Source organism: Pelodiscus sinensis, chromosome 2 (assembly GCF_052426305.1).
Source record: "Pelodiscus sinensis isolate ZL-2025 chromosome 2, ASM5242630v1, whole genome shotgun sequence".
NCBI classification, from domain to species: Eukaryota; Metazoa; Chordata; order Testudines; family Trionychidae; genus Pelodiscus; species Pelodiscus sinensis.
In genome coordinates, this window is record NC_143053.1 from 160281445 (window position 1) to 160305836 (window position 24392).

Consider the following 24392-nt stretch of genomic DNA (forward strand, 5'->3'; position numbering starts at 1 on the left):
ATGTAGATTAAGGTAGGGACCATAATTGGATCAACTACTCACTTCTGAATAGGACTCATTAATATACTGCACAAGACATCCTTATAGTGTGTATACACACACACACACACACACACACACACACACACACACACACACACACACACACACACACACACACAGCCAGATTCAAATCTCATTGAAGTTTGTGGATCTGCATCCTCTGCCTGCAGCAGCCTCACATTCCAGGTGGGGGTCAGTGTTGCACTTTCTGTCATGTAGGCTGCTGCAGGCCCAGGATGTAGTGCCATTTTGGCAATCAAATCCACCCTGAGAACCTCTCCCTCTCCCCAGAGTGGTGAGCCTGGCCACCCCTCCTGGCTGGGCTCTAACATGCCACCATGGAGAAGACAGTCCTGCAAGAGAGCATTTGCCACTGTGCTGACTTGGCAGACCAGGTTGTGTGTGATCTGGTAGCTGCAGGGAAGGATCAATCAGGATTTGGGGTTAGGTTTTTCTGAACTCCTGTGTCTGCTCCCCAAGAAAACATCCCAGACATGGCTTCTTATTTGAAAAGTCCACTTGGACAGAAAGCAGACTACCAAAAAAGAGGCAATGCCCATGTAAATCCTGATGTATGACTTTGGGAGAAGAGGAGTAATGTCCCCCAGCATTGACGTCAAACTCCACCCACAACTTTATACAGCATCATGATCTAAAATAAACTTCTAGGTTTGCTTTAAAAAACAGATTAAAACTTCATTTGATATAAAGTTTCACACTGATAACAAATGACCCATATTCTCATCCTTTCCCATTCAGTTAATTACTGTTTTGGAACATTAAAAGCACTCAACATTACAGCAGGTCTTTAATTCCTGTTGCTGCCAAATCTGTTTCTAGTGAAGAATCAGATCCTTGAAGATATTGCTTTAATAGATTATATTTACTTATGCAGCAGTGCATACCGTAAGTCATCTACTCGCTTGCCAACTCAATGAAAAAAAACAAAATTAACTCAGATTACCTTCCAATCAAACAACTATGTGCCCAAGTGCACATTCTCTCTCTTCTTTTGTTAGCACAAACATTTAACAGTAAGCACTCACAGAGCATGGCCCAGAACACAGCATAGACAAAAACAACAATTTACATTTCCATAGAAACCGCTATCCTCAAGGATTCACAAGCATTATATTTTACTAATTTACTCTCAAATACAACTTTAGAGGGATCATTTCATTCATCCCTGACATTTAGCCATTTCTGAGTTGCAGCCTAACAGCAGTTTCACACCATACTGCAATGCTACACAAGAGTGTGAGACAGGAGGTTCATGTTGGCATAGCATACCTAGGTCAGAGTCACACCAAATCTTTTTTTTTTTCTAAAAAAGTTTAGGTTGAGTTTGAGTTTTGGGGAAAGCTTGAAGGTCAGTTATTCTATATTATTTACAACAGCCTGTAGGCAGACTACACATTTGTCATGAAACTGGACTGTCTTTCTTTTCTAAGGTTCATCCCCTACTTGATACCCAACAAAACCGGGCATGCCTCTTTTATGCAACTGCATTTGGAAATCTGATACTGGGTATCTTCAGTCACTTGACGTACATACACGCAGCATGCTTATTTTGAAATAAGCTATATTGGAATTTTTTTTCTGAAATAGCTTTTTTCGAAATAGCATGTCCACACTACAGCCTCAAAATTAGTCCAAGTCAAGCTTTCCTAATGTGGAAGTGCTACCTCGATTCAGAGCCCTGGGAGGCGCTAGGCAGTAACTACTTTGAATGGCCCTGGGGAATGAGGTTTACTGAAGTCGGAATAATCTATCCGTTATTTCAAATTTATTTCAAAATTACTGTGCTGTGTAGACGCACCTTTAGGTACTTCTGAAAATTTACATTTCACAGGTACATACTGTCAGAATTAGGGCCTTGGTTTATTATATATGTTGTGCTACACGGAGACATCCATTACAGGGATGTATTGTCATCCATGCTTTTTACAGTACAGAAAGTGTTAAGAACCATGTTTCACAGCATTTTAAGAACTTGATGCCTAATTAAATTATCAAGCTTTGATTGCTGCTTTAAGGTACATTTATGAACAAAACATACTTGATGACTTAGGTGAGTCTTATGACTATTAACAACATTTTCTCAAATGAATGTTCAGCTCTAAGAGACATGCCAGAAATTATTCCCATCCACGTCTCTATTAAATGCCACGATAACAGACAGATAGTACAGTTGTGCTAAAAGCTGATCATAAGAGTGGAACTGTCACTGTATGAAGATGACAGGTAATTAAAGCCAAGAGGCTTAATGCAAAAACAATTATCTCTTAATATATATTCCTTAGACCAACAGGAACAAAACTTCATGTTTGCAGTGCTCTGGCCATCTTCAATCCATAACTAATGAGGTGAGTTGACAACACTGAACAGCTAAGGAAAAGATTGGGTGCTGAATTCTAATTAAATATTGTAAATGGTGCCTGGTACTGTTTACATGGGAGTGCCTTGTTAAGACAGTAAGCTGTGTTCTCAGATGCAGCCAAGCTCTCCTGCTATACACAGGGCTCAAGTGAAGAAGGAAATGTGACTGTTGCTAACTTTATCTCCCAACTTCAATCCTGGAGCTACATGAGGACTTTGCTATGACCTCAGGTCAGATTAGACTAACTCCAGAATGCTCTAGTTTATGTCCAAATGCAAAACTGCCTTAAAGGCCTTCCTTATAGTTGAGAATCATCCAAGCACCTGCAGTCTGACAACAAGTTCTGGGGTTGAAATTGTTTTGCTAAGAAGCTACAATGACGGCCTAGGACCTGAAAGTGAAGAGGCTACACACAAAAACTTTTAATTCTTTTATAGTTTGTGGGCCAAGCATTGCTCTCACACTGGTGTAATTCCAATAACGTCAGTGAAGTTACTCTTTTAGGTATATCAGGATGAGAGGAAAATCATGCTACTTTTAAAGCTTCCAAGAAATCAGTATTTTTGAGTGGGTAGCAGGAGATTCCTGATGACCAAAACTGTTAAAGACAAATGTCTGACAAACGGTATTTTCTCCAGTGCAAAAAAATGAAACTGTTCTGTAAATCTTTGGCCCAGCCTTGCTCTTCTCTATCCATTGCAAAGCTAAATCATGGCTATTTACCTTAGGGATACATTGTTTTGGAACGCCACGCAAAGTGCAGTAATAATAAAGATGCTCCCATCCAGTTAGAAGTTCATCCAGGGCATCTTGCTGTGGGCAGTAGCCAATCAGAATCCCTTCGGAGCTCGCAGACAATATATCAATTTCTGACCTATTTAAAAGAAGAGCAAATAATTGAAACACTCAGTTGTGATATTCCTTAGTACTGTAACCCTGGTGTTACTGTTCTACAGCCTTAATCCATACTTTCCTCAAGAATAAGTATATTCACCTTACGATTCTAAGAGGGAACAGAACAGACTCATCTCTCTCTTCTCTTTACTGTCCCTGAAATAAGACCATCAGCTCTCTGTCGTCTTTACCCTTCCACTTCTTCCCTCTCCTTTCAATCCCACATTCCCACAAGTGCCAGAAGAGGAACATTTGGTTCTAGCGAAGCTTCCCCACTTTGCAGTTGTTTTATCTCCCCAGCCCACAATCTCTATTTGGAGACAGAGCTACTTCAGGGTCCATGCTGTAAAATATGCACCTGACCTAGAACTGTCACTTGGAGCCACCCATGCTGCTGCTTCTCCACATGAGGTAGGAAACAAGTCAAGTCTCTTGTGCAAGCCCTTGGGGAACCAGAGGGGAGATGTGATATGTAGGAATTGACTCTCCACAGGTCTAGCTTTCCCCTCCACTTCATAAAAGAAGAATAACCAGACCTGAAGATGTAGAGCACGTCAAGAACAGCCAGTTTCAAAAGAGTTAAGACTTTTTATGAGTACAACATGGCATGCCTACACTGGCTGCTAAGCAGATCCTTCAGTAATTTACAGAGAGAGCTGTATGTAAAAAATCCATATAGTCAAAAGTTCTTCAGCAAACACAACCCCCCAGAAGCACTCATTGCCCAATAGTGCAAAGGATGATAGCAAGAAGTAAAAAACCCCCAAAACACCCCAAAACAAACAAAAAAAACCCCACTACTATCTTAAAATTATCATCCTCATTTCAGTATTTGGCCTCAGTTTTGTAGCTGTACAGCATTACTAGAAACTGCGTTCATTACTAAGAATCAGGCTTGATTGCAATGTGCTCTCATTACCCATAATGATGCTAAATGTATCCTTACTGATTCCAATACCTAATCCAACATTTGGTGGTACTGATTTAAATTTACAGAAAATGATTTAGACAAACAGCATAACTACAGACCTGTCAAAAATCAAGATTTTTTTTGTCAAGTGTGATGAGCTCGGAGGGGTGGGTAGGGGGGGGGTTAAAAAAAAGTCTGGATTACAATATGATAAATTCTATTTTCCCATTGTGCCTTTGTGTTGCTAGGAATCTGATTAATAAGGCTGAATACACAGCTAATCATTTAGAAATAGAAAAGCTCTATATAGATAGGCTACAAATGCCAAAACTGAAGAAAGCATAAATATGTATTTGCTATTCCTTTACAAGACTCTCTTGTCTGGGGAGAATGGAGTACAATCTGTATTTTACATGCTGAACCATAGTATCAAAATATTTTAAATGCTCTAAAAAGCATCACAAGATACATCTTGCTGGAGACTCACTGGAGCTGACTTCTTTCTCTTACTACAAAAGATGAAATTTTAATAAGTATGTGAGTTTGGACAGAATCAACAACTGCATGTAGGGAGCTCTGATGAAGTCTAAAATGTTTATTAGGACAAGAAGCAATGGACTTAAACTTCAGCAAGGGAGGTTTAAGTTAGAAATTAGGAAAAACTTCCTGTCAGGGTGGTTAAACATTGGAATAACTTGCCTACGGAGGAATCACCATCTCTGGAGATATTTAAGAACAGGTTAGAGACACATCTATCAGAGATGGTCTAGACGGTGCTTGGCCCTGCGATGAGGGCAGCGGACTGGACTCAGTGACCTTTCAAGGTCCATTCCAGTTCTAGTGTTCTATGATTCTACGTGATCCAACCAAATGGAAGTTAGAATAAAACTTCACCAGTTGCCTATGGTCAGTCCAAAGGTTGTTCTTTAAAAATACGTAAACAGCATATTAAAATCAAATTAAATGTTTTTTTTAAAAAGCCATCTGCACCTTAGGGCATGGATTTATTAATGTGAACTACATTAGCATAAATGGGCAGAGGCAGTGGATTTCTTCCATAATGAACTCTGACATGCACAAATTCTATTTATAGTCAATTTCTTCCTGGGTGCCAAAGATATTGTAAAGAGATACAGAGCAATCTCAAATTAACGCAAACAGAGCAGGGCAAAATCATTCTTCCTTTTGGCACAGCTGCTCCTTTCAGAGCACTGAAGTTTTGCCTTGAGGCAATATGCAGGGCACATAAATAGGAGATTAAATTAAATGCTGGGGTAAGTTTGATAACTTCTAGAAACTTTAAGTAGGAAGAAATTTACTTTAGTGAGTCTAGTGACTGGATGGACAACTCCCATACCAAATGATTCTACAAGGTAGGCAGAAAAGATCACATGGGAAGGAAAATAACAAAAGCCAGAACATTCATTAACTCTTCATGTGAGTGACTATGGCTCCATAGGGATGCACTTTAGCTAGTTTTCTATTTTGCTTAGGGCAATGCAACCTATTTAGAGTCCCTGGCTCCACTGATTCTCCTCGACCAGTATGAGCGACTTACTTCCAATTAAACATTAAGACCTAGAAATACAGGGGGTTCCTGTAATGAAGTACGGTTTCCACAAAGAAGGAGCACACTGTAAAGGAGTTTGAATCCTTTAGCCATGTAGTTGCACACTTTGGACCTGATCCTGCAAATTGACCAACTAGTACAGACCTTGTACTCCTGTGGATTCGTACTGGCTACAAAGGTTTTTGCTAGCAAGATCAGAGCCTTTGTTTCTATTTCTGGGGGCCTGTAGCTGTTTTTAAGGGAAAAATGTCACATGTTTTATAGAAGACAAAAATCCATTTGAGGTGGTGGGTGTTTGAGAGTTTATTGTCAAGTGATGCCTGTTCATCCCCCCAGAGCATTACAAGCAACTGACTGCTTGGAATGACTATGAGATGAGTGCTTTTTAGCTTTGCCCTATGCTTTTCTTGCATACTGAAAACACTGGTTAATCAAAAGGACAGCTTAGTTTTCAAATGTTCTTCTGACCTTATTCCCTACTTCTTTAAAATAAATTGACCTCCAAGGAAATCTCATTATTCCATTTTACTTTCATGTACAGCAGAGAAATTAGTACTCCCTCTATTAACTTGGTGTTACACCAAAAATCCTCATTATAGGATGTGCTGTAAAGGGTTTTGCATTCAAACTATAATTATCCTTAATTTATATTTTAAAGCTATTAGTTGCATTAATTATATTCTCCTCCTCCCTCAGCACATACTCATATAATATGCATGATATTATTAGACCATCCATGTTAATAAGAAAAAGAGCAAGAAGAGAAAATGCACTTGATTTTATATACGAAGCAAGACTCTAGGATGATAAGGCCTCACTCTGTCTATAACAATGGAATACAACAATAGGCACAGTATTTCTCAGCACAATACCCAATCAATAAAGGCAGTAATATAGATGCTGCTACATTTACATAGCAACTTCTGTTTAAACTGCTTTAAAAACATCAATGAACTATATTGGAAACCTTTGAATCTTGTCAATAGTTTTAGATAGAATACTACATATATTGAAGTAAAGTTAATGATCTAGGTACTCTCTGTAATAAGCATAAGGAAAATTAGGTAATGCTCCAGATGTTGAGGTAACCTTATTTAAAGCAGAATTTAAGGTTGAATACTGCAATAATAAAATAAGACTTAGCTCTTTTATAGCCCTTTACATTCACAGATTGCAAAGGGCTTTATAAAAAGGCATTCTTGTCCTCATTCTACATATAGGGAAACCGAGGCATGAAAACAGCACAACACCACACTGATTAAATGACATAAGAACACAGAAGTTTATCAATAAAGGGGTCCAATAACCTCCCCCCCCTCCCCCCCAGTGTGACTACCATTTTGCTGGTGTCACAGATTTTTCCATTTTGTTCAGTAAGAAGCTGTCGCTATAATACAACAGTCACAATCTTTTCCCATTTCTATATGCTGACAGGAGGGAATGACACTAATCTCTGAACTGCCAAAGCAGGGATGTTGGACAAAGTCTAACAAAAGGCAAAAATGTGAGAAACAATTCATTAACTGATCAGAAGAAGCGGAGAGAAAATCCTGCTTATGGTTGTAAAAACCAGCCTACACAAAGCGAGATTTGCACTGGCACAATTGTCACCCAATATGCAGCAGTTTCTTGGCAAGATCCTCAATGTCCTGTCTGATGTGCACGCGCTGAATGATTACTCCAAGGAAAGAGAGAAAGGACATATTTCAATTGTTCCTAAGACTTCAAAATGAAAAACAAAAGGGTTAAGAATCAAAAACCAAATGCCTGCAGTTGAACCACTGAAAGGCTTGTGGTTCAAAAGAGGCAGCTCAGGGTACATGCTGTCTGGGACAAAGGATACTGTAGACCCAGGACAAAGCTTACTACAGAGCCAGGTAATAAATAATATCTGTAAATGAAATTCACTTCTAACTACAGGCGGCTAAATTCTCAGCTTGGGTAAATTAGTATCTACTGGATTCAATGCAAAACATTTGCACTAGGCTTTTTCCTGATGATTAGCCAGAAGCGTGCTTCACTTATCTCTTTTCACTCTCCCATGTTCACATGCCTTCTTCCATGTATGCTCTTATGCCTTGGAATGCCCCCTTTGATGAGGTCTACCATGCCTTGTCCTTTTATTTCCTATATCCCCCTAAAAAAACTTCTTCTAGACATCACAGAACTAACATGCTCTATGTTGAACCTTACAGATCATTCACACTGTTTTTCATTATATCCCATCCCTCCCATACTCCATTTGCATATTGTATAAGGAGATGGGAGGATCTATGAGTCTCTTAGATTAAGACCATGCTGTAGCCCTTCCAACATGACCACAAAGAGAATCAAATGCCTTCAATCACATTTGAACTCCATGCAAAATGGTTGGAATGGTGGAGGAAATCCCAACAATACATATATAAAATAACGGGGTCTAAATTAGCAGTCATCATTCAAGAAAGAAATCTGGGAGTCATTATGGATAGTTCTCTGAATGTGTTCATCCAACGTGTTGCACCAGTCAAAAAAGCAAGCAATGTTGGGAGCCATTAAGAAAAAGACAGATAGTAGGACAGAAATATTACCTCTCTCTATAACCATGGTATGTCTATAACTTAAATAATATAAGCAGATGTAGTCTCTCCCTCTCAAAAAAACTATACTGGAATTGGAAAATGTACAGAGAAGGACACAAAAATAATTAGGGGTATGGCACAACTCCCGTATGTGGAGAAATTAATAAGACTGGTATTTTTAGCTTGGAAAAGGGACAACTATAGGGTAATGAGACAGAGATCCATGAAATCATGACTAGTGTGGAGAAAATAAATAAGGAAGTATTATTTACTACTTCTTGTAACACAAAAAATAGGGGTCACACAATTAAATTAATAGGCAGCAAATTTAAAACAAATGGAAGTATTTCTTCACACAATGCACAGTCAACCTGTGGAATTTTTTTCCAGAGGATGTTGTGAAAACCAAGACTAACAAAAAAAGAAAAAAAGAACTAGATACATTCATGGAGAATAGGTCCATCAGTGACTACTAATGTAGATGGGTAGGGATGGTGTCTCTCGCCTCCATTTTACAGAAGCTGGGAATGAGGAACACAGAAGGGTTCACTCGATATCCTGTTTTGTTCATTCCCTCTGGGGCACCTGGCATTGGCCACTGTCAGAAGACAGGATAATGGGACAGATGGATCTTTGGTCTAACCCATTATGGCTGTTCTTATGAGGTAGATAATCGACTCTGTGCCTGATACCTTATCTTGTGAGCAGGTAGGGGTGAACCTTTACTCACCCTTCATCATGCTAATCAGTCAAGCTGAGACAGCATTCTAGAGGAAGTAGCTGGCACCTAATCAAGGGCTGCAATAAGTTTCTTCCCCCCAAGAGTGTTGAGAAAACAGGGAAGGAACTGAGACTCAAAGCCATGTTTCCTTCCCAAATCTCCACATGCAGCTTTATAATGGGAATCGAGTAAAGGCACAATCTAATGCTAAATATCTAAAAAATATGAGAATTTATTTCTCTAAATCTATTTAGTAACTGAGCTGTGTAGTAATGGTTTTCCCATCCTGGGAAAATTTTGGAGATTTCTACATTTTCTCTTCGTGTCACATTGGGATGAAACGTCAAAATTTCACAGTGTGGGAAATCCATTCCCTATACAGCTCTGCTGCTAAATATATTCAGAGAAATTAATTCTTATTTTTCTGGTCCGAGTTAACTGAAGTGTTTTGTTTAGATTTACAAAAATTTCTAAATGTCTCAGTGTTGAGCTTGTAATGATTTAAGTCTTTTAATTTAGACATTAAATTTTTAAAGAATTAGTTTAAAACAGAAGTTTTGGTTTCATAAAGTATCAAAATGTCAAAATTTCTTAATTTTGATGTTATCAAAATGGTTTCTAAAAGAAAAATTTGTTGAAACTCATGCCCTTTCCTTCAAAAAAAATCAGCTTCATTTTTACTGTTTCTGTTGAGTAATTAAAAGAGTATTAGGATTATTAGGAGACAAAATAGCTACAGAATTACATATTCTTAACCCTTTTTCAAAAGGTAAAAAACTGCCTACCTCCTACATTGGAGGTAGCGCTGTCTAGCCATTTCCCAGAAGGGAAATGGGAGGCCTTGGACCTATTCTAGCAAATTGATCTAATTTTCTGTATAAAGTTTCTGTGTGTTAGTCACCTCACCTGTAAACTGGGGGTAATAATACTTCTTCATTGTCAAATGCTTTGAGAAAGTTCAGGGAGTGTGGAAAAAGGCTTTTTGTGAATACAATGTCATTACTGTTTTTGCAAAGTATAACAGTGTTTATGAAAGAAAAACTAATGGGTAGGTGGGGATGGGAGGAAAGGAGCAAACAGCCTCACTGAAGTCAGTGGTAGGGATTAAGTTTTGACCCACAGATGCTTTTTCACCAGTCTCCTTACAGTCTTTTATTTCAGTATCCCTAGTTTGTTCTGGCAAACTTTCATACTTCCACATGTCCAGAAATGCATATTGGGACAACCTGGGGGAAAGGACCATAGAGGAATGGAAGAAAAAACACCATCTGGGTGAAAATACTCATTTCACACAACTGGCCAACTGACTTCAGAAAGACTTGTAAACTACAGGCAGTCCCCGAGTTACGCGGATCCAACTTACGTCGGATCCTCAGTTACGAACGGGGCCATTCCTCTCCCTGGTCTCCAGCAGACCAGGGAGAGGAAGCAAAGCTGCAGAACACGTGGGCAGTGGACAGGGCTGTCTGCTGCCCACGCGCTCCGAGGCTTGGCTCTGCTTTGCCCCCCCCCCCCCCCCCGTCCCCCTGGTCTGCAGACCAGGGGGACGGGGGACGGGGCAAAGCAGAGCCAAGCCGCGGAGCGCCCGGCCAGCTGACAGCCCAGATGCGTCTGGGCTGTCAGCTGGCCGGGCGTTCCGCGGCTTGGCTCTGCTTTGCCCCGTCCCCCGTCCCCCTGGTCTGCAGACCAGGGGGATGGGGGGGGGCAAAGCAGAGCCAAGCAGAGCCAAGCAGAGCCAAGCCGCGGATCGCGCGGTCAGCTGGCAGCGCGCTCCGCGGCTTGGCTCTGCTTTGCCCCCCCCCCGGTCTGCAGACCAGGGGGAGGGGGGGGGCAAAGCAGAGCCAAGCCGCGGAGCGCTCGGTCAGCTGACAGCTGTCAGCTGGCCGCGTCCTCCGCGGCTTGGCTCTGCTTTGCCCCCCCCATCCCCCTGGTCTGCAGACCAGGGGGGCGGGGGGCAAAGCAGAGCAAAGCCGCGGAGGACGCGGCCAGCTGACAGCCCAGACGCATCTGGGCTGTCCGCTGCCCGCGTGTTCCGCCGCTTTGCTCCCCGTCCCCCTGGTCTGCAGACCAGGGGGACGGGGAGCAAAGCAGAGCAAAGCCACGGAGCCCGCGGGAAGCAGGACAGCCACGGCGCGTCTGGGCTGTCCCGCTGCCCCCGTGCTCCGTGGCTTTGCTCCGGACACCTGTGGTACAGCAGCTGGGGCGCTGCCAGTTGGTCCCGTAGTGCCGCTCTGGGCGCTACTGGACCAACCGGGCAGCACCCCAGCTGTTCTGCCCCAGGCGTCCTGAGTCAGCCACTGCTGGTCAGATTCAGCAGCGGCTGAATCAGGACGCCTGGGGCAGAGCAGCTTGGGTGCTGCTGGGTTGGTCCAGTAGCGCCGAGGAGCGGCGGTGCTACTGGACCAACCCAGCAGCACCCCAGCTGCTCTGCCCCAGGCGTCCCCAAGTCAGCCGCTGCTGAAACTGACCAGTGGCTGACTACAGGAAGCCCCTGCCCCGGGCTTCCTGGAATCAGCCGCTGATCAGTTTCAGCAGCAGCTGACTTGGGGATGCCTGGGGTTCTTAAGTTGAATCTGTATGTAAGTCAGAACTGGCGTCCAGATTCAGCCGCTGTTGAAACTGATCAGTTTCAGCAGCGGCTGAATCTGGACGCCAGTTCCGACTTACATACAGATTCAACTTAAGAACAAACCTACAGTCCCTATCTTGTACGTAGCCCGGGGACTGCCTGTAGTCAACCAGGATTTGAGCCTTTATCTCCCAAAATGTTATCAATGATAGCTTTTGAACATCTAAGGGCTGATTTTTAAAGGTGCTCTAATTGGCCTAAGCAGAGTTCCTCTATAAATCCCCCTCTTTTGGGCTGGGAAACATGCTTTATTGTTGACATTAATTTACACTTAGTTTGATTTTTGCAACCTCTTTCAGGAAGTCCAAGCATAAAGTAAAGGCAGTGATAAAATCCGGTACTAGCATTGGCTTCAACAGAGAGATAAATTCCATTAATTAGTCAAAATGAAATACAAATTTACAAATCATAAAAGTAGTTAGGAACTCCATTGTGCTTATTACTCCACATTTAATTCAGTGCATACTAATGCTCAATTAACATGATAAAAATACTACGGTTAAAAATATAATTAATGTAACTATTGCTTAGTTATAATTAAACAAATTATGCTGATATACACTGTTACAACAGTCATCTCATCCATTATATTGATGCAAATTTATTCTGCTTTTGAAGTGAAGCTATTTGAATTACATTTTTAATTATTTATCAAGCTGAATATCATAACCATGAAAATAGCCCCAGATATGGTTGAAAATAAATACTGTAGTTTCTCATCTTTGGAGAGGTACCCTCTGGCCTAATGATCTTTTAATCCAAGAGCGTAGATAAAAAGTGACTTCTAGTTCAAATACGAATGGGGCTTTCTGTAATAGAGAATCTGTCTGTACACCACAATGCATGAAAGGGAAATTAAATCAGTCATATTGGAAGGAGTGTCAGATGTTAATTATTTTGTCCATTGGTTTCAATAGGTCAACTTCTACTCATCCTGTCTAATCCTTGCCAATCAGACTCCAAATCAGTAAACCACTTAAACACGGGCTTTGCCTTAACCACAAGCTTAAATTCATGACTATTTGTCAAAGCACTCAAACACTAATATATGCTGAGATTTAAGCTTAAGCATCTGTAAAGTAAGATCCAAAGCAATTGTCAAGGTCTCTTATGCTGGTCTCTGGCTAATATTTGAAAATGCTTTGACATCCTCCTGTGGGATTTCTGTCTAGCCCTCTTTAGAAGCAGGGTCATTGACGCTCCTTGAAGAAAGTTGGGGCAAAGTAAAGGAGGATAACTGAGTTGGGGGGGGAACAAGGCAGCTAAAATATCTAAGAAAATAGCAGAGAGATATAATGCCTATTTGTGTGGCATGGAAGTGATATTTAGTTTCTAGCAGTGGTACCTAAATGGGGGACACTATGGTCTCCTTTTGTTTACCATTTAGACATTCTATATATCGTACATGTTTGCTTTTAAGAGTACATGTTATACAATTCTATTCCTTACAGTATGAGAATCCAGTATCATATTGTTGATGGCAAGGGTGTACAGATATTGTTCAAAAACTGAATATGTAGCCAGATTTTCCTAATATATGTTATAGTGTCATTATTTTAATATAGGTAAGGATATTTTAAATTTTTTAATATGATTTTTATTCTGGTTGTGTCTTGTATTGCTCTTTTAATATTTCTGATCTCTGTCAATGGGAGTTACAGTATTCCACAGAGTCACATCTTCCAGAGCGACTGCTTGTAATATTGTTCCTTGGTTTGGCCTATCGTTTGTTTTCTAAGGACTAACTGGAAAGCATTACTGGTATATAACAATCAGTTGTATATATAAATTGGATGACTGTGTCACTGAATTATGTCCATGCTACTGAGGTGCACACTATGAAAAAAGGCAAAACCATTTTTAAGTGGTACATTGCTATTATTGTGTCATGTTTGGTTGTAATTACTACTAAATTTGTATTTTTCAGGAATATTTTTATTGGAGTGATTAATTACAGCTAGAACTTGGTAGTAAAACCACATTATTTGCTTACAGCCTTCACATCCAAGGAGGAACGCTAAAATAAAAAATGCAATTATTTGGTGAACTGATTGTGGACCTTTGAATTTCCTACTGAAACACATTTATTGTGTCAGTGAAACCTATCACAGTAAAGGCACAGAGACCACTTGAAATACACTTCTACTTTGGGTTGCATTAAAGAAATAGTATTGTAATAAAAATTATGGGACACATACATCCCTAAGAAGATATTATTGTAAACTGTGGAATTTTAGGACAGATAAATTTGGCCCCATTTATTTAAAAACAAGGTGCCTTATCAATAACAACTTGTATTTTTCAATATGCATGACATTTGAAAATATTATTTCTTTCCACCTTTTAATGCATTTTGCCCAACTTGAATAGTGAAACTTGAGGACTCCTTTTTTTCTTTGGTTTTCATGTACTTTGCAGTGCTTTTTGTTTTGGGTTTCCTCTAACATTTACAAAATGATTTTCAATGCTTATTTTTTAAATACATGAAAAAAGCTTCCTTTCATATGAACATTTTCAAATACATTGTTGTCTTTTAAAAAATAGACAACCAAATTTTAAATTCAAGATTTCCAACTGTGCCTATTTTTTGAGTACCAACTTAAAGGGGGCTTTATTTTTCAGCGGGTGAGTGGCATGAGGCGCTTTCTGAAAATAAGGCACCTTTAGTTCAGGTAGACCAAAACAAATTACTGGGTACTTTTGAAAATCTTGTCTTAAATTTCTGGGCCTAACCAATGGACTTTTGGTATAAAAGATGTTGGGTCAAATTCAATCGTGCTGTTACAATGACGTCAATAGAATTACTCCACTAGTGCATTTGGCCATTTCTGATTTCCTTATTTCAGTTTGCATTATCATATTGCAATATAAAGGCATGTAGGAAAATATTTAATTGTTATGAGGCCTTTTGAGCTGTTTTGGATTCTTTTTTAAATTATCTCTTCCTTTTAGTAATATCAATTGGATTGTCAAATATCTATACCAATAACTTAACACGTACATAGTAAACCAGGACAGGGAGGGATACGCAACATCTAATTGTGGAGGAAGGATTCAGCTTCTTTTTTCATGACATATCCTGTAGATTGTGTACTGTGTAGGAAATGACCATTAAAAGTAGTACTTTCAGCTGTTTTTCATGAGATAAACTTAAGCTAAATGGTAGTGCTGAAACAGAGGTTTGTAAAATCTTCCCAAGATAAAGATGAAAAAATCTTGAGATACAGGATGTGTGCTCATTTCAGCCACACACACTATAAGCAAGAGTGTTTCTTCGAGCCACTGCCCAGGTAGTCTATCAGTGGCTGCTCCCAGTGGCAAAGAATTTGAGATGGCTGGCAACCAGTGAGAGTGGAGTGTGAGGCCCGGGTCCCACCCTACTCTCTTCTGCAGGAGGAATGCTTGGGCCTTAAACTGCCTTGTGGGTGGTGGGGAGGAGGAAAGGGAAAGCAGGGAAAAGAGAAGACTTTGTGCACTCCCCCCGGCTCCCACTTGTCTCCACATTTGCCCATGGACTATTCATGCACAAATAAAATGCAGCCGCTTTCCCCCTTTTCTTTATACGGGGCACATTTACTCTTGGTAAACAGACCTTTAAACTTAGGAGAAAAAAATTTTTTTTGGAAATTTACAACTGACTTTCCTTGATGTAAGAGAAACTACTGAGTGCACACAGAGTCCTTGGAGAGCATCTTTCAGTGCACAACAAATTAGAGGAGCAGAAGCCTTTCTATGACTCGGTGAACTTTCAATGTTGTTTTTGCCTCTACAGACTCACATAAATGTGGTAGTTAAAGAGCCAGGATTTGGTCACTGACATTCTATTTTCTGTAAGGTTTAACTGAGACTGCAGTTTAGAAAATTCTGGAACTGGGAAACATTTATGACACTCTCCAACTAGAAAACCAAAATAACTCAAAATAGCCAATTTCCTTGTGTCGGCATTTCTTGTTTAACTGTGTGGCTTGGATGGAGGAGGCATTTTATTAATGTTCTTTTTAAACTGGGTCAATTTTTCAATTACATCAAAAAGAGTGATTGATCAAGAAGAGAACAAGTTAAACTCATGTTATACCTCCCCATAGACATTTTTGTTTGTCTCCTTATTTTCCTGCATTCAACCTTAGCTCAAGTGAGACACACACCACAGTCACACACCCCAATCTTTCTGGCTTTTCAATTTCACCAACAATTTCATCTGATCACAGTCAACATCAGAAAATTACTAAAAGCACTGGAGGAAGGTTAGAGTGAATGCTGCCTGGGGAAATTTCAAGCCGCGTACATCCAATGAAGGGAGCATGGTTGGAGAAAGGGAATGTGGCCAAACTGCTGGTGTGTTCCAGCAATCCTCACCTGTCAGAACATTCTCCCAAAGCTATTCTAAGTGGCTTCTTGGGAAATTATGAGTGCCTCACAGCAACAGCCACCACTGAGCACTCTCTCTCTCTCTCTCTCTCTCTCTCTCTCTCACAGCACCAGCCACATCTGTAGGCCACCTCTGTATGCTTCCCCCCCATCCTCTCTCCCTCTCTCAGCAGGCATCTGGTCAATCTGGTCATAAGAGAGAGTCTCAAAGAGAGTGAGTGCACATTTTTCAACTGACAACACTAGGCTGGTCAGCCTGCCTTAGCAGTAGACGCTAAAGCATTAAGGTAACAGTGGGGGAGAGGGAAAGTAAAAGTGGACGCAGCCATAAATCACTATTAGTTTCCTCTTACCACTTGTTTTGGTATTCTATTCACTCATTCTCCAAATACGGTCGACAAATGCTTTACAACTGAATCTCTGACCTATGGTGACAGCTTCCTCATTACCACTTGCCTGTTCTAATATGCAGTTTTGAAGACATGGGCATACATACATTATATACATTCAGGGCTACAAACTTTTTCATTTAACCACTGGCATGACACATTTTATTCTCCTTTTTAAAACTATAATATCTTAATCTTTTCAATCACTCTCCATCTAAATTTTTCCTACACTTGGCTTATAGGAGTTTTGGTATATTAACATTTATTTTTGGGTTGTTTTTTTATTTACATTTTACATATAACTCCTTGAAAATAAAAACACTGCAAATGAAGAGCACCAAAATCAAGGCAATCAGTGTGGCCAGCGTTAATAACTCTATGCCGGAGGGAACGGTGTCCCCTGCTCTTCCTTGCACTTAATGATTCATTGATGAATCCGGGGGTTCTGCTAAGCATTTAGAAATTAGCCCTTCCTAGTGCTGCTAATGAGCCAAACAGTGAAAATCTTTTGGTCTGGTATTGATTTATGGGGATGTGCGTTTGTGCACCTGTTCTTATATTTCCAACCTCCCACTCTATTGCTATTTAGCCAACCCATTCCCAATTAACTGAGCTGCCAGACAAAACTAAATAATGTTCAAATTGCTTAACTCAATCAGCTGGATTTAAAAGTTTTTTTTTGTTTGGCACCATAGACTTTGTAATATTGTGGTGTGTGGTGAATTGTGAAAGGGCACAAACAACTCCTTAGAATACAGTATAAAGACCTCGAAGCATGCTGAGGCTTCTGTAGGTTTGATCATAAGCCTTATAATCAAGTAACAGTATTCTGATCCAGCTCTATGCTATTTACCCTGTAGGAGTTTTGATAACAGCACGCCCCCCAGATGGGGTGATGTCTCCAGTCAGCATCTTAAATGTTGTGCTTTTCCCAGCACCATTTACTCCCAGGAGCCCGAAGCACTAAGAGTGGAGGGAAGAAAAAAAGTAATCATTATCTGTAAGCGATATCACAACTAAGAACATTAACATTTCATCCTGGTTTTGTTTTTTTTCCCCACTCATGCACTAGTTTTGTGGAGAACACACATGTGGGTGTGTACATTTCAAAATCACCTAGTGACATGGGAATGCATATTTTCATACACATGCACACTCCTCTGTCTCTAAGGCGCATACTCTAATACTCCGTGGCTGTGTCTAGACTGCACCCCTTTCACGGAGAAAGGATGCAGATTAGACACAGCGCAATTGCAAATGAAGCGGGGATTTAAATCTCTCCCGCTTCATTTGCATGAACATGGTTTTTATCCCTGATTTTAAGAGGAATAAGGGATCTTTCGGAAAAGGCTTTATTTTCCGAAAGATCCCCGTCTAGACTGGTGCTTTTTGCCGGCAAAGCCCCGAGCCGGAAAAAAGCGGCAGCCATGTTCATGCAAATGAAGCGGGGGGGAGATTTAAATACCCGCTTCATTTGCAATTGCGCTGTGTCTAATCTGCATCCCTTTTCCGCAAAAAGGATGCAGTCTAGACACAGCCCGTGTGTGTCTGCGTGTACACCCTTACACATCCACCCACCCAGTACCTCTGAATTCATTTTAAAAAAGAATTCAGACATAAAACACAATGTAATAAAAATATTTTTTGATTACTGTTGATAAAGTTTTCAGAAATTTCCTAAATCCCACTTTGCAACATCTCACCTCTTTTCCCACAGTGTTGTGGGCGGTCTTGAAATACAATTTTTTCACTGACATCACTGCAGAATGAAGATTTAAATCTGCTTTATCCACCCTTCAGAATGCATGTGTACTGAAACATTGCACATCTTTATAATTCCTTGCCATGTCTCAGGCTGTGTCTAGACTACACAGTTCTTCTGGAAAAAGATACACAAATTGCAAACCACAATTTGCATATCTTTTTTCACTTCTTTTTTCAAAAGAGGCTTTTCTGACATTTGGTCCATCTACACTGGGCCAAATAAGGGGAAAAAACCCTTTTTTGGAACATCCCTTCTTCCTTAGAGAGCAAGGTTTACAGGGATGCCGAAAAAACGCATCTGCTCTTCTGAATTTTTTTTGGGAAGAGCAGATTTTTCCTTGGACATAGCAGAGATTTCTCAGGAGAACTCTGGTGTCCCAGAAAAAAATCCACAGTCTAGACATACCCTCAGTTACCACATCAGAAAAGGGCTGCATTGGGAATGAGGCTACCAGGGCAGGCATAAGGTTGTTTGATGAAACAACTATATTATTCTCTAATGATCAAATGTGCTCACCTTCCTATCAAACAACTAGAACCCAAAACTCAGATGTTGCTCTTTGCACCACATTGAGTACATTAACAGCCACCTCAGGGGGCAAGGATGATCATGAAGGGATCAGCTATGAGCTGTTCAATTTGCCACTCTCCCCACCCAAAATATATCAACTTGCCTGGAATTTGGAGGGAGGTGCACAGGTTGTAGGACAGTGTCTTAAAGAGGCGCTAGAAGTTAGGTTGTATGCACATTCGACTACGTATCTGCAGCTGATGTGACAGTAATGAGATAATTTAATTTTTACAAGCACTGAGGCCTTTCATGTTGTTCCTTAGCATGTGGTACACTAACAGGTCAATATTGTGGTTGGCAGTGTTTGAAATGTGCTAACCAAGTGTGCCCCAAACCCAGCACTGCACAGTATGTGCTAATAGCAGGGTAGAACCTTCTGCACATCCATGTCATTGAGATAAGCACTGCAACATGTATCCATGCTACAACAAGGCTTGCATTCTAGTGGTGTATGTTATTTTAATTACACTATTTATACTTTTATCTATGTTTTAATTAAAAGTCTGATATGTAGGCTTACATTAGCAATAATGAGTTTTGTGTTTGCCATTTTTCATAGCAGTTGATCACTGAAACCCACAGTGTCATGCACTTGTGTCTCACCTCCTCCAACTGGTTATGAGGAACCAGGATATTCCCTCCCTTCCTTGTCAGCATTTATGGAATAAAGGCAATAATTCCTCACATGCATTTTTAGAAGTTAAACCTCCACGTGCATCTTAAAACTGGAAAAACTAATTAACATTTCTCTGACATCTTAGGGTCCACTGTTTAAAGATTCAGATTTAGGTTTGCATTCATTAACATATACTGGGACTGTTTCCACAGGCTGAAATCCTTTTTGGTTTTAAACCCTTTCCTAACCAGAGCCATCCCTAACCATATGCAAAATATGCAGTTATGTAGGGAACCCGTAAATTTGGGCATCACTGGGTCTCAATGCTTCCTAATACTTCTTCTTACCCCTGTTCTGTGGCTCTGCTTCCTCTGAAGAGAATCTAGTTAACTTAAAAGTGAAAAAGCCAGTGAGACCTATTAGGAGAAGCTTTGAAAGAGCCATTCAAGTGATAATCAAGCCATTTAACAGGCACTTGCCAATCCCTGTCAGCTTCTGAGTTTACCAGTTCTGCCTACTTGTTTTTCCCTTTGATATTTTCATATCTTCTGCTCCTTGTTTCCCGCCCCCTTCCTTTTTTTCCTTCTCCCCTCTCCCCCATTTATTCTGGGTCTGCACATCCTAAATTCATAACTCTGGTCATCTGAAGAAGTGGGCTGTGCCCACAAAAGCTCATGATACCATCTACATGTTTTGTTAGTCTATAAAGTGCTACCAGATCATTTGTTGAATTTACTGTGTTAGTATTCAGGACCTTAGTTTACAATTTGTTTTAAAAATATTTCATTGGCGTGCTGCTGAAAATTATAAAAATCACATCGCCAAAAAATCATCTCCCCCTTCTCCTTGGCTGCCATAGGGGCACCAGTTTAATAACACTGCATAGGGCCTCATAAATCTTAAGGGCAATCCTGTTTGTAACTCAGACAAAACTCAATGATAATTCAGAGTTTAGTTTACGGTCTGTGAATTGTTAACAAGATATGCAGTGTAGTTTTTGCATAAACAATACTTCCAAATAAGAACTGACTGTAAATCTATGTTGCTTTTTATCTTTTAGGTTACTCTAATCCATACAACATCTCCATAAAAAACAAGCCAAAAAATAGTGCTCTCTGATGCAATGTACACACATATACACAAAAGAAACGTACACCAGAAAGTAATATATCAATCACCAACAATTGCTTCTAAAATGTTAACACTCCGTGGCAGTACTTTCAATTCTGCTCAACAATATCGATTTCTCAGAAATTACTGCTATTGGAAGGCATCTGCTAGCAACCAGAGAGCTTTGATTTCAGACTCTCTCAACATGCCAGAACAATTGCCCATGATTACAAAATTGTGTGGGTTTTTATTCTTTTTTTCTGAAGAGAAATGAAAAGCAAAGCAATAGAATCTTTTACCTCTCCCCTTGGTATCCCCAAGCTAATGTCTTTTACAGCGGTTTTTTTCTTGCTGAAACCTCGATAACATTTCCTGAGATTGTACAATAGGAGGATATCATTTTGAGTTTTTCCACCAAAGAGCCTCTTTTGCTCCACTTCTACATCCTCATCCTCAGAAGGACTGACTGGGCTGCTGATGGAACAATGAGTCCTGAGAAGAAAAGATGGCAAATTTTACAGTGTCATTTAGTGGATCACTAAAAAGAGCACTTCTGTGCATATTAGAGATGGCAGGGAAACAACTTTTAGTTCTACAAATATTCCTGACATTTCAGGGGAAAAAATCAACCCAAATCAGAACAAAAAAGATCCCAAACTCATAAATGTTAATGGAACCAAAATATAGTTTGTTTTGGAGCCTGGGCTCCATTTGTTAACACATGCAGCATTTGAATTTTCACAGGCTGACCAATTGATAAAAATTGTTTCTTTAGTATTTTTCCAGCAAGTTCCAAAGCTTTTGCTACATTAAAGTTCATCCATTCAAATCTCAACGGGATCCAATGCTTCACAGCAACCCCTACACATTTGCTCTGCAATTTTCATTCATTCTGGCAAACATGGTCTGTATTTCATTTTTTTATGGAAGGAAATAACATATTTCTTAGGGGAAATCGGCGAACTGAAGTTAGACTGAAATGCCATTTGAGCATGGAGAGAAGTCTGCACAGAGTGAAATGCACCTAGGAATGTTTTTAAGATACAAAATAAAATTACTTTAAAGTATGAGTCCACAATGCAACTTTTTTGATGAATACTCGCCTCATTCTTTTATAACATAGATATACACAACCAATGGAAAAACAGGGATAAGAGACATAAGCAAAACAGGCAGGTACATAGGTAACCCACAGAATAGAAACACTTTGTCTGTTCTATTAAAATAATTAAAAACTAAAGCCTGCCATGACATTGGCCTGGCCATGAGAAAGATTCTGCTGGAGAAGCTGGAAATATCAGGTGGCTTTTAGAAACTTTTCAAGGGACTCTTATTTAACACACACTTTGCCTGCCTGGTTCTGGGATCCTCACAAATAAGGAAAGCGGAATGCTAAACTATTGTATAGCCCAGATACCCCCCTGTTGAGTAAAAGCAGTTGAAGATGCACAAAATGTGAGTATAAAGTGCATACTCCCTCTCTGGTCCAAAATGGCAGCACAAGATGAAGGCTAAAGACCACAGAGATGACAGCCTCTAACCTTGGCATGTCCTAGCCTCTTGTCTCTCCATATATAGCAGTGTGTCAAGTCTAGTAGACTGCCATGGGCTCAGTGCCTACTACAATTCTCTCTAATTTCACAGAGCTAAGTCACAAAATGGGAAATAATGCTGCCTAAGCCATCAGTAATTCTACACAAATCTACTGTGTGCAGGTGGTTTTGAAGCATATAAGTACCCTTTGTCATCTCTATCCTCATGCTCTGTCCTATCATTTTTCCCATGCAAAAACAGGTCTAGAGCAAGCCTCTGCAGAGTAGACAGGTTCAGGGGCAGCAGGATCAAACTTCAGAAGCAGAGATTAGTAGAATTCATCATATTACAAGACGGACCATACTTAGGGCAGGACGCAGTTATTACTGATAAAATGTTTCACAATAAAGACAAGCTATCAGAAGCATTTTAAAAGGACAAGGAGAAGACTGCTTGTTTCCAACATGATCTTTCAGTACATTGGTTCATGGGAAAAGGAGGAGGAGTGGACATCAGAGACTGGTCATTTGTTACCAACACAGCTTTCCTGGAAATTCTGCCTCCTGGAGTCAAGCAATTAATGTTAAATAGAGAAAATCTAAAATATTATAATAATGGCAAAATTCCTTCTGTAGATGCTGCAACAGAATTGCTATTAGAGCTAAGGAACTTCATGGAAAACTGCTCATGGTTTATAAGTTAATCAAATAACTGAACACATTCTTCCATCTGGTTTATTTGAGTAACTTTTGAAATTCTCTTTCCCAGCTTAGGAGGCTAATAAAGATACAGAAATAGAAACCATAATGCATGTGCTCATTAGAGCCAAACAGACTAATCATCAGATAGTCTATCTTCTTGTTTTCAGAAGGACTTAATCTTCTTCTGCCTTTGGGAAATCAGTCAGTGTCCATGAAAGCAGAGTATAAATAATACACACTACATACCTGGTTTTCTGGAACAGATCCCAGTGTAGCAGAAATCTCAGGAGGAGAATAACTGTGCCCTGCAAGGCCATTGCCACAAAGATCCAACCCAGGAAATTCATCTCAAAAGGACTCACATAAGAGTCAATTCCAAAGCTGCTTGTCAGGTCAAACTTGATCTGATTGTAGGAAAGCTCTAGTAAACCCTGACCCAAGCAGAATTGTGGGAAAACAATGAAAGCCCATTTGAGGATGTTGTAGATATTCTGAAAACTCTGCAAAAGAAAGGAACTGGGTGAGGTTTGGCAAAAACAAGGAGGAGAAAATGTTAAATCTCTTAGCAATTGAAAATTAAGCTAAGTCTAAGCAGAATTAGTGGAGTCTATTCTTGTTTACAGAACTGAAAGATAAGAAGCAGGTCCTCAATCATTTCACAATTTTGAAAACTTAAGTGCATATGCAATTGTAGTTCACAATTTATTTTGGATAGAGATTTCCTGCTCTAAGTTTGTGTGGTGCCTAGTTTATGGGTTTGGGTTCACCTGGCCCCACCACCAAGATTCCCCAGCCAGAGCTCCCGGGTCACTGTCAGGTCCTGCTGACACCGGGGGTTTGCCATAATACAAATAGCAATTGTTTACACTCTGTACAGAAACTTTTTAGGGAACTAATTTTGTCCAGAATATTATATATAAACAAAATGTGCCTAGTTTTTCTGGATAAGGTACTATGACAAGAATATGCTTAGGAGCAGTACCATACCAGATATAGTGCTTCTGCAATACATTATGTACATTTTGCAAAATAGAAGTACAAAAGAATGATCACAGTCAGTTTACTCACAAGTCCTTGCAGTTTTAAGAGTTGAGTACCAGAAAAACTGAGCCACAACAATAATCCAAATTCTGCTTCAAATGTGAGCCCTCAAACCTCAACCAAAATTTAATCCAGAACTGTACTGAAACATCACTTCCTCAATGTTGCGTATTTATACATATCTTGAAACATTAAGGCACTTCCATCTCCTTGTCTTAATTCACATGCATAATTCCCATTGAGATTAACACTAATGGGTGTTACACATGCGCACTGAGGGTACGCACACTAAACCACTTGTTTAAAGGAGATATACCACTTACGTCGATACAGGTTGGACCTCACTGGTCCAGCACCCTTGGGACCAGAACCGTCCTGGACTGAGTTTGCTGAACCAGGGAAGATCAATGCTCCCTTGCTGACTGCCCCACTGCCAGTTCCTCTACCTGGGGCTCTTAAGGCTGAGGCTCCCTGCCCCGCTGCTGCTCTTCTAACGCTGGCCTGGCTGAGGCTCCCTTTCATTGCCCCTGCTGCTGCTGGGGGACAGGACTTACAGGCTGCCACCTAGCCCCACCGCCAGGATTCCCCAGCT

At 40.3% G+C, this 24392-nt stretch overlaps 1 protein-coding gene across 1 annotated transcript in view; it reads right to left on the reverse strand.

Moving 5' to 3' along the window:
* Nucleotides 1–24392, reverse strand: part of ABCA13 (ATP binding cassette subfamily A member 13) — a 267673-nt gene that overhangs the window by 35406 nt on the left and 207875 nt on the right. The window contains exons 52-55 of the mRNA XM_006136374.5: nt 23006–23259; nt 20825–21017; nt 17318–17427; nt 3146–3296 (exon numbers count right to left, since the gene is read on the reverse strand). Coding sequence (XP_006136436.4) covers nt 3146–3296; nt 17318–17427; nt 20825–21017; nt 23006–23259 — 708 coding nt within the window. The remainder of the gene's footprint in view (nt 1–3145; nt 3297–17317; nt 17428–20824; nt 21018–23005; nt 23260–24392) is intronic.